Consider the following 11,644-nt stretch of genomic DNA (forward strand, 5'->3'; position numbering starts at 1 on the left):
AGGCTATTGTCATTTCCAAGTTATTTAAAGAACACTCTGCATACTTAAAATTAAGATTTTTATTTACTAATATAAAAGTCCTGCTCCTCAGGGTGTGGAGGAACTGAGTTCCTGAAGCCTGTGTCAGTAGAGCACAAAGTCTGACAAGTTTTAAAAAGTTATAAATGATTCAAGTATGAACAGATTCTATCTTTTTTATCTGAAAAACAATCTGGTTAAGTTTGTAGCTTCATCATCAAAAGAACAACTAGTAGAATATTAAATTATTTATCCATTCATTTATTTACTTTCTCTTTTATTTGTTTGTTTTTGCTATAGAAATTCATCATGCCATTTCTTATGACATAGAAAGGCCAAAATCTACATCAGGGGAAGGGGAAAAAATGATCTTTTGATTAGATATACTGAAACAGAGAAGGGGAAAATGAGCTTCAAAAAAAAAATCTAAAATATCTTGATCATAGTCCCTTAACTTGTATATAACAAGTCTGGGTCTAGGAGATTTTCACCTAAAATCTAGTACCTTTTCTGCTAAACGACTTCACTTTCTGACCTCCTTTTTCCCCTTCTTTAACCCCAGTACTGGGAACGATGGATTGCACTAACCAAAGCTGGGTCCAGAACTTTATCCTGGTTGGCTTCACTCCTATTCAGTTCCTGCAACCTCTTGCCTTCCTGGGTGTCCTGTCCATTTACCTCCTCACCTTAGCTGGTAACCTGTTCATCATCATCCTAGTCCAGGCTGACTCTGCTCTGGGCACTCCCATGTATTTCTTTATCAGCATCTTGTCCTTCCTGGAACTCTGGTACATCAGCACCACAGTGCCCACCCTCCTGTACACTGTGCTACATGGGCCCTCACCTGTTTCTCCCACTATCTGCTTCATCCAGTTGTACATCTTCCACTCCCTGGGTATGACTGAGTGCTACCTTCTGGGTGTCATGGCCCTTGATCGCTACTTTGCTATTTGTCGCCCTCTCCACTACCACAATCTCATGGGTGGTAGGGTGCGCGTCTGGCTGGCAGCTGCTTCTTGGGTAGCTGGCTTCTCTGCAGCTCTGGTCCCTGCCTGCCTCACTGCCTCCCTGCCCTTTTGCCGGATGGAGATTGCTCATTACTTCTGTGACCTTGCACCACTCATGCAGCTGGCCTGTGTGGGCACTGCCTGGCACGCACATGTCCATGGGGCTGTGATTGGTGTGGCTACTGGGTGCAACTTTGTCTTGATCTTACTGCTGTATGGGGGCATCCTGAGGGCTGTGCTGAGATTGCCTACAGCTGCCAGCAGGGCTAAGGCTTTCTCTACCTGTTCCTCTCACATGACGGTGGTGGCTTTGTTCTATGGCTCCGCCTTTGCTGTCTATGTAGGACCTCCTGGGGGTCGGGCAGAGGGCTCAGACAAACTCATTGCCCTGATATATGCCCTGCTCACCCCCTTCCTCAACCCGATCATCTATACCCTGCGTAACAAGGAAGTGAAGGAAGCTGTGAAGAGGGTCACTTATAGGCTTTGGGCAGTGCTGAAGGGATGTTGAGTGTTCTTCAGATACCAGCCTAGCCCTAGGAGAATTATTGGGAATATTCATTCAGTTGGGTTGTAATAGAATTGACTTAGATAGCCAGTGGAAGAGTTAACCAATCAAGAACTCACCTTGTGTTTGGACCTACAGAGGTCTCATGGTGCCAGACATTAACAAGTGTCCAGTCTGATGAGAGGAACAAGCTCCACATATAACTACCCCAGGATTATTATATCCATTTTACAGATTAGAATACTTATATTTAGATACAAGAAGTAATTTGACTAATTTGCTTTACAAACATAGTTTACTATCATGATTGTGGTTGTGGTAGTTATATGTGAAGCTTGTATAGCATGGATTGGGAGGGATCATGCTGAAAGGAATATCCTAAAGCTAAAAAGCACTTTACATATCATTATGTTCAACCTTCTTATTTTATGAATGAAGAAATTGAGGGCCAGAAGTAACTTTTACAAGATCGCAAATTTGGAATATAATATTATATATTTATACATATATGATAATAATTTTAATGTGCATATCACACTTAAGTTGTACCACACATTGAGTTAAGCACTTTACAATTATAATCTCATTAACTCCTTTAATGATATTAAATTACACCATTGGTGTTCTGTGTTAGGCACTTAGAAGAGATTAAAAAAAAAAAAAAAAGAGTTGACTGAGTTCTTAGGTCCTTGAAGAATCATGCTATACTCTGACCCTAAAAAATATTCCCACAGAGCATTATCTCTTTACAGATAAACAGTGACAATTTGCACTTATTTATTTTAAATTTAATTTTGCTTTTTAAAATGAACATACAATTTGGTTTTTCTCCCTCCCTTTCATTCCCTCACCCCTCACAGATCTTGTATTTATGCAGCTTTGTGCCTTACAGCTTTTAAAGGCTGTACTTGTGTTGTTAGAATGTCTGGAGTCAGAAAACTTCAGTTCAAACCTGGCTTCAGACGCTTAATAGCTGTGTGACCTCAGTCAAATCCCTTTATCCCTGTTTGCCTCGATTTCTTCTTCTGTGAAATAAGGTAATAATACTGCCTACTCCCCTGGGTTATTGTGAGGGTTAAATGAGATATTAATGATAAGTACTAACACAGTACCTGACACATAGTAAGTACTATATATTCATCGTTCAGCCCTGAGTCTTCTTGACCTTGTGCACGATACTGTCCAAGGAGTTTTCTTGGCAAAAATACTGAAGTGGTAGGGCAAGGAGAGGTAAAATGACTTGCTCAAGATCACATAGTTAGTAAATGAAGTGTGATTCAAACTCCTCACTCCGAGCCCAGTGCTCTATCCACTGAGCCATCTAATAGCCATATAAATGTTAGCTATTATTTTCTTCTTATTGTTATTATCATAAACATTCTATGAGAAAGGGATCCCCATTTCACAGCTTAGAAAAATAAGTCTTAGTGTGATTCAATTCATTTAGTTCAACCAAAATATGATGCACCATGTTAGGAGACACCAAGAAATATAATCAACAGCCCCTGTCCTTAATGAGCTTCTATTTGACTTGGAAGGCATAGACAACCCATACAGATATAAAGAATTAAACTTAATTTAAGTAAACAAAAGGGACTTGAGGAACTTTTTTTTCTATGTCTGCAATGTTCATTTTAGTGTGTCAGAGTCATAGCTGAATTTTGAACTATCCTGTGAATTAGGTAGGACAATCAGGGCTTTTGCCCAAGGCATTAAAGTCTAGAGGGTACTTAGATTTCTTGATAGCAGAAACAACTGAATTTAGCATCTCTGTTGCAAGAATGATTAGGTAAAAGAGGCAATGCTCCCCGGGTAGCCTGTACTAGGCTTCAGATCTTGTCCTATGGATCAATATTACATATTGAGGTCCTTCCTTACCCTCATGTGAATTTGTCTTAAAAAGGTGATTTAAGATCCTGTTTAATGACACTTTTCCTACAGTAGGTTTGTGAATCTTATAGGCAATATGTAAATTCACCAACACATTTACCAAATATGCCATATAAGCCTTAATCCAAGTCATTGATAATATCTAAGAAGCTAGTCTAACACTGGTAACATTCATTTCTCCTATATGGCTTTATTCTTTTAGAGCACACACACTTCTTTTCTATATTCTATTTTCTAAGCTTAGATTTGCCTCCAAACAGGTAATAGAGTATGCATGGAGTAACACCTGTGGAGCAAGTTACACAGGTTAGGAACTTTGCCCCTAAACCTCCTTAAAGGTTTATGTCCAATATACCATGCTAGTATTTTAATATTTGAATTGATCTATGATCTTCTTAATATGGTCTCTCTCTCCTAACAGTATAGCTCATAATGCATTGATGTTTTTTCATCCCATGTGATTCTTGTTCATATCCTTCCATATAAAATTTTCACAGAGGACCCATATACTAAATACTTTCCTTTGGGTCTTTTCAGCTCAGTTCAGTTCAGTGTAACTCAATTCAAATCACACTTGCAACTAAGCTGAACCCAGACTTATCTAGCCATCTCCTTTTTGATTACATTTGAGCAATGTATTGAGATTTCTGCTCTGCCCTCAATGACACTTCATCTTTTATTATACAAAATATTCTAAAAGTCTTAGTAAAACTTAAAGTTGCATTAACACTTTTGGGAAATTCCATATTTATATGTTTACCTTATATGGCTCCCTCCCTCCCTTCTAGTAGGATGAAACCTTTTTGAGTCAAGTCAGTAAGCATTTATTAAGTCCTTACTATGTGCCAAGGAATGTGCAGAGAGTATGAACTGTCATTAAAAAACAACAACAACAACAAAAAAAAAAAAAAAAAAACTTTGTTTAATTGTTGTGATCAGAAAATCTCTCATTCCCTGTAATGGGCTGAGGCTTGAGTTGATGCACTGAGGTCCCAAGCACATGAGGCTAAATAGTAATTGGACCATACTCTATTAATAGATAAGCTTGGAGAGAGAATGGCCCCCACCCACTCTTTGTGCAAGTCCTGATGTGTTGTATAGGAAATGACGATTTTGGTGGGTGGAGGCAGGGGAGTGGAGAAGGAAGGGGAAGGAAAGACTTTTGGGATTGCCATTGCCACGGTTTGCTCAGCTCAGAGGAGAGACCTTTGGGACGGCCATTGCCTCAGTTGCCGACACAGTTGCCTCCATGGTTGCCTCGGCTCGCGTCGCTCTCTCTTAGCTGGCTTCCTGTCGCAACTGCCTATATTTGCTATCGCAATCTTTCTTGCCTATATTTGCTATAGCAATCTTTATTCACCTCTTCGCTTCAATAAATATTGAAGATTTTCCCCTCAAAAAAAAAAAAAAAAAAAAAAAAAAAAAAAAAAAAAAGCTAACAGAGAGAGATCTGAGCTGAGCAAACCGTGGCAATGGCAATCCCAAAAGTCTTTCCTTCCCCTTCCTTCTCCACTCCCCTGCCTCCACCCACCAAAATCGTCATTTCCTATACAACACATCAGGACTTGCACAAAGAGTGGGTGGGGGCCATTCTCTCTCCAAGCTTATCTATTAATAGAGTATGGTCCAATTACTATTTAGCCTCATGTGCTTGGGACCTCAGTGCATCAACTCAAGCCTCAGCCCATTACAATTCCCTAACTGTCTGTGACTAGAGTATAACCCATTAAATTTGTATCCCTTGCTTTTGTGTTCATCAATTGTGTCTGATTCTCCATGATCTCATTTTGAATTTTCTGGGCAAAGATACTGGAGTTTTGTTGTTGTTGTTGTTTTGCTATTTCTTTGTCCAGCTCAATTTTCCTCCTAATAAAGGTACTGGAATAATGCACAGAATAACACCTATGGAACCAGGCACACAGTTCAGCAACTTTGCCCCTAAACTTCTTTAAAGGCTTCATATTGGATATGAGGATGTGAGGATGAAAAGTTAATCTGATTCTAGTCTATCCACTGTGTAACCTAGCTATCCCCTGCTCTACTCAGTATTAAATAATGACAAGAGAAGCAGCTAGATGATGCAATGGATAGAGCACCAGTCTTGGAGTTAGGAGGACCTGAGTTCAAAATCAGCCTCAACCACTTAAGACTTACTAGCTGTGTGACCCAGGGCAAGTCACTTTACCAAATTACATTACAAAATAATAATAGGTAGAATCTTAGAGGCAAAAAGGTCCCCTGAAGCCATTTGGTCCAACTTGAACCTGAACATATCAGTCTACAACATCAAAAATATGATCCAGGAGTCCTTGGAGATTTCTTGGGCTTTATCCAGGAGATCTATGAAGTCAAAACTATTTTTATAATAATACTGAAATGCTTTAATTTCTAGCCTGTTAAATATATAACCCTTATAAGCAAAAAAAATTTTTAGATGAATTTTAAGCATTTAAAAGTTTCCCAAAACAAAAATTTTGAGAGCCCCTGTTCTATAATATGGCTGGGAAGTGGTCATCCAACCTGTCCTTGAAGACCTTTCATAATGATGAACGTATTACTTTCAAAGGAATGTTTGGGTTTTTGCTGTTGTTGTTGTTGTTGTTTTGGTTAACTTTGATGGTAGGAAGTTTTCTTTATATTAAGCTAAAATTTGTCCTTTCACAAATTTTACCCATTTCCAATAGTTTTGCCTTCTGGAGCAAAACAGAACAAATCAAATCTTCTGTTTTGATCCAAGTAGATGAACTAGCTGTCTTGATCCTGTCCCTCTGACCATCTATTACCCTTGCTATCCTCGCTTATGATGAGTTCATTCTTGATGTGTTTATGATTCAATTACTTGACTCTAAGCTTTTAACTGCCTCACAGCACTATTTCTTTGTTGTCAGCCTTTGCCTGTCTAGGTCAGTGTAAATATTTCAGACTGAGACCTTCAACTTCCTAGAAAAAGAACTGTGTGACCTCAGATACTAACTAGCTATGTGACACTGGACAAGTCACATAATCCTGTTTGCTTCAGATTCTCATCTGTAAAATGTATTTTAGCAGGAAATGGGAAACCACTAGAGTATCTCTACCAAGAAAACTCCAAATGGAGTCATGAAGAGACAGACAGGACTGAAAAATGAGTGAAAATCTAAATGATCACTGAGTTTTCTTTTAACACATTCTATTATATTATTTATGGCTTTCTCCCATAATTCAACCTCCTAACAATTGCTAAAATGATCTTTCTAAGACATAGATCTGGTCAAGTGGCTCGGTGCTTATGTAGAAAAATCAAATCAAAACAAAACAAACATACCAAAAAACTCTTTAGCCTGGCATTTAAGGCTTTCCATATCTAGATCCAATTTTTCTTTTTAACATTATTTTATATTATCATTATTTAGCATACTATGACATTGGTCTAGGATACCAATTATTCATTGGATTTGTTATTGTTTCTCTCACCTCTGTGCATTTGCACAAAGCCTTCTTTGACTCCCCCAATTGCTGATACTTTTTCTTTTCCTCAAATTACCTTGGATTTCCTTCTCTTAATGTAGCACTCATGGCATCCCTCCTTCATATGTCTGAAGCAGATTATTTTATGCCCATGTATTGACATTTATGCAAAATCTGAACTCAGCCAATCAGAAGTCATATAAGTTCAAAATAAAACTGTAGAAGAGCTATGTGAAACTGTGGTAACAATATTTTTTTCAGTGCCTTAGGTGCCATGTAAATCAAATTTGGGTCAAGACCTAAAGGTCCATTAGGAACTGATCTCTGTTCTAGATCTCTTATTCTGTTCTATGTTCCTGCTTTTGTTATATATTTACTCCAACCAAAAAATTGCTTAGTCTCCATATTTGTACATGTTCTACCCTCCCCAGGATAATGTAATATTATTTAAGAGTAAGGACTCTCCTTTCTTTCTTTTTACTCCAAAACATAACAGTGTCTTTAATATGTATTTTTAAAAAATGTTTGCTGAATTGAAATGACTTAGAGCTCTGAAGTTCTAAGAACACCTTCTACTCACTGCTATCTTCTTCTACCCCTCAGGGTAGGGCTTTGCTTGGGAAATTTGGAGGTTTAGCATCAGGTTCCTTTCATCCCTTTTCATCTGTCAAGGTACCCAGTACTACTCTCTGTACTACTTATACTGACCCATTGTAAATAGCATGAACTTACAGGAAATCTCATGATTGTATGAGGAACTCATTCCCCAATCCCAGCTTGCAACAAAGTCCTTGGATCATGTGAACTAGGTTTAATCCTGGGAATCTGATTTCAGAATAGTCTATGTATCCCTCCCCTCCATGAAACTTCAGTGAAATATATAATGCAGATGAATGTGAAAATATGTTTGGAAGAACTGCACATGTTTAACCTGTATGGATTGCTTGTTATCTTGGGGAGGGAAGACAGAGGGAGAAGGGAAAAAAAATCTGGAATACAAGGTTTTGAAAAAGTGAGTATTGAAAACTATTTTTGCATGTATTAGAAAAGTGAAGTACTATTAAAAAAAGAAATACATAATGCAAAGCACATTGAGCTGACCACAATGAGATGGATCATGTCTAGGGTTTCCCTATATATGGGTAATAGAATCTCACAAAGTTATGATGCTGTTTGAATGCTCACAATTCCTGGTGGTCAAAAGGTTAGTGGCAATAAGAGAGTTGTTAAATATCCCCTTTAAATTGGCCATAGGTTTAGAGTGAAAGAATTCACTCATTCTCGAATTATTTGTTGCAAAATGAAAGCTTATTGTTGGATAGAAATCAGTTTACAAGGGACTAACTTCTATAGTTGCAGAGTTCTGTTTGGAAATGGAGTTTTGGCACTGAGAATGCTCAGTGGGCAAGGTCCTAGCAAAGTGCATGGGCCATCTGCAAAGACCTTAGTTGAGAGAAGCTCTTATATTGGGTATCTTGATGGGGCTGGGACAGCTCAAGCTGATCAAATCAGGATTCCTCAATTGAATGAAAATTTAGAATTTCTATGGGACTTGATTTGCCCCTGAATAGTATTGCTTCTCTTATCCTGAAAGGTTTGGGCTCTGTCTGGACTCCTTAGAGCCTGGAAGATCCTGATCTCTGAGATCAGAAAAGGGGATACAATCTCAGAGTGATAATCTTTTTTGTTTTGTTTTGCTTTGTTTTATTATACTTTTTTTATTTACAAGATATATGCATGGGTAATTTTTTAGCATTGACAATTGCAAAACCTTTTGTTCCAACTTTTCCCCTCCTTCCCCTACCCCTTCCCCCAGATGGCAGGTTGAACAATACATGTTAAATATGTTAAAGTATAAGTTAAATACTATATATATATATATACACACACACTCATCTCAATCAGTTATTTTGCTGTACAAAAAGAATCGCACTTTGAAATAGTGCACAATTAGCCTGTGAAGGAAATAAAAAATTCAAGTGGACAAAAATAGAGGGATTAGAAATTCTATGTAGTGGTTCATAGTCATCTCCAAGAGTTCTTTCGCTGCATGTAGCTGGTTCAGTTCATTAGTGCTCTACTGGAACTGATTTGTTTCATCTCATTGTTGAAAAGAGCCACATCCATCAGAATTGATCATCATATTGTACTATTGTTGAAGTATATAACGATCTTCTGGTCCTTCTCATTTCACTTAGCATCAGTTCATGTAAGTTTCTCCAGGCCTTTCTGAAATCATCCTGCTGGTCATTTCTTACCGAACAATAATATTCCATAATATTCATATACTACAATTTATTCAGCCATTCTCCAATTGATGGGCATCCACTTAATTTCCAGTTTCTGGCCACTACAAACAAGGCTGCCACAAACATTTTTGCACATACAGGTCCCTTTCTTTTCTTTAAAATGTCTTTGGGATATAAGCCCAGTAGTAACACTGCTGGATCAAAGGGTATGCACAGTTTGATAACTTTTTGAGCATAGTTCCAAATTGCTCTCCAGAGTGGCTGGATGTGTTCACAATTCCACCAATAATGTATCAGTGTCCCTGTTTTCCCAAATCCCCTCTAGCATTCCACATTATTTTTCCCTGTCATTCTAGCCAATCTGACAGGTGTGTAGTGGTATCTCAGAGTTGTGTTAATTGAGTGATAAGCTTAAAGTGAACAGTTCCCCTCCCCCTTCAGTTACAGAGTGGATAACATGGTTAACAGGTATAAGACAGCCATTTATTTCCTCTACCATAGAAAATTCATAAATTGTAAATCACAGTTACATATGAACAAATTCAGGAAGCATAGCATATTCAATGTGCCCATTCTCTAGAGTCCCAAAATAATTAAAGGCTGAACAAATATTCTCTATTCACCTTAGACTTGTATTAGTTTAGCAATAAAGCAATATCACAGAGGAGTGGCAAGGCTCAGTTCTATTGGGCCCTCTTGGCATAATATTAATGGTATAGCTGAAGTATCTTCCTATTGATCACACTCTGTCCCTTTGAGAAACAGGGTATTTGGAAATTTCCCTTTGGGAAGTGGTGCTAGAAATATGATAGTAAATGAATAACAACCATCTCTCCAGGAAAAAAAAAAAAGGAGGCTGATTGAACTTTTAAGTTTAATTTTCATTATTAACATTTCCCCACCTCACCACTTTCTTGAGTCTAGATGATCAAATAAAACAATAAACCAAATTCTGATTTTTAAGTTTTTGCTAATTTCTGTCATGTAAATGCTCACACTGAAAATTTAACAATTGGTTCTCTGGTGCTCCAGCACATCTAATTAGTGTTGTCTTGAACTCAGGCATTCTTGAGGTTCCCCATGAATTGAATTTTTACTCTCCTTTTCTACATAGGAATTTTTGGTTTAGGAACAGTAGACAACTTTTCCTCCCAAAACAGTCATAAGCCCCTCATTACCATGTACTCCTGTTATTTATTTCATCATTACTCCTCTTGGCAGTTGAAGGGAGGGAGGATATTCTCCTACTCTACCTTTTCTGCATTTTGGTTTGAAAGTTCAAGGGAGAGAATACACATGAAATGGGTTTCCTTTTTCTGCCTTACTCCAATATGGGTTGTTGCATAGACCACTCTAATAGACCAGAAGGATGCCTTCCCTGACAAGAATCTGTCTTCTTTGTACTCAGTTATCTAATCATTAAGAAGCAACTCCAGTAATTGCGGTTCAATAAGATGAGTTCACTGTGTTCCTGAAGCAAAGGGTATGGGTACCTGTCTCTTCAGAAGGAATTATCTCCATGAAAAGTATATCCTTTTTGACAAAAGTCCATATTCTTTACTCTCATCAAACTGATTGGGGGACTCATTAAAATTGACCTCTGCTACATATGTAACCAGGGTCTGGCTTTTGCCTTTTTGATTTTTGGATTAGAAGCAGATTGGAACAATAGGAACTTGTAAGCAACAAATTCCAAACAGACTTGGGGATGGGGGAAGGGGTATCTCCAGAAAAGCTTAGGCTGCATAAATAAAAATTGACTTGGATAAAATCCCTACTAATTAATAGTAAGATGAATTAATGAATAAGTATTCATTAAGTGTTTACTATGTTACTCTGGGGATACTAATACAAAAAGCAGAAAATAGGAGCTTATATTCTAATAGAGTAAAGCAGCATATGCAGTATAAATTGGGGAGGAGTGGTCAGGGAGAGGTGTTTTGATTTGGAAAGTGAATATGGGTGGGTAGAGCCATAAACATATAGACTGAAACACTCTTTTCAGTTACAATAGTAATACTGATTTAATAATATTTTCAAAACTGGAAAGCTGATTAGAGAGGCCAAGGTCATATAACAGAGGCAGGAAAAGTATCAAGGTAAATGAAATTCAGATATCAAGGAAAATGTATTAAAGAAGAATCTTAAAGAATTATCCTAGCATTTCTAGCTAGAAGAATTATCCTAGCATTTCTAGCTAGAAGTGGGTTCTATTCTTCTTCAGGAAGAATACACTGAGTATAAAAGCGAGAGAAACTTTATACTCTTAACTCAGTGCAATCTCTTCTCTTCAAAGAATGGATTGATTTATTTCCTTCCAGGTTACAATCTTCCTGATATGACCACTGTATGTTTCACTTTAAATATGTATAAGTATGGCCTTCCTCCCTTACATCTCAGATTCAAAAATCGCAGAAAACTTCTCCTACAGCTTGTATTGTTTAATGTTCATTTATTCTATTAAGCAGGCACAGTAGGGATTCAGTTGAATATGGTCTCTGACCTCAACCAGTTTGAGCTGGATA

At 37.7% G+C, this 11,644-nt stretch overlaps 1 protein-coding gene across 1 annotated transcript; it reads left to right on the forward strand.

The window, feature by feature from the left end:
* Nucleotides 1-220: 220 nt before the first annotated feature.
* LOC127558682 (olfactory receptor 6N1-like) lies at nt 221-1,536 on the forward strand. The gene has a single exon (XM_051991922.1). It carries the CDS (start codon nt 592-594, stop codon nt 1,534-1,536), a length of 945 nt encoding a protein of 314 aa, XP_051847882.1. The 5' UTR covers nt 221-591.
* The last annotated feature ends 10,108 nt before the right edge of the window (nt 1,537-11,644 follow it).

The sequence above is a fragment of the Antechinus flavipes genome, chromosome 4, assembly GCF_016432865.1.
Source record: "Antechinus flavipes isolate AdamAnt ecotype Samford, QLD, Australia chromosome 4, AdamAnt_v2, whole genome shotgun sequence".
NCBI lineage: Eukaryota > Metazoa > Chordata > Mammalia > Dasyuromorphia > Dasyuridae > Antechinus > Antechinus flavipes.

Bases quoted from the DNA above. Each gene is read 5' to 3' on its own strand.
- LOC127558682 (XM_051991922.1), top strand. From the start codon at position 592: ATGGATTGCACTAACCAAAGCTGGGTCCAGAACTTTATCCTGGTTGGC.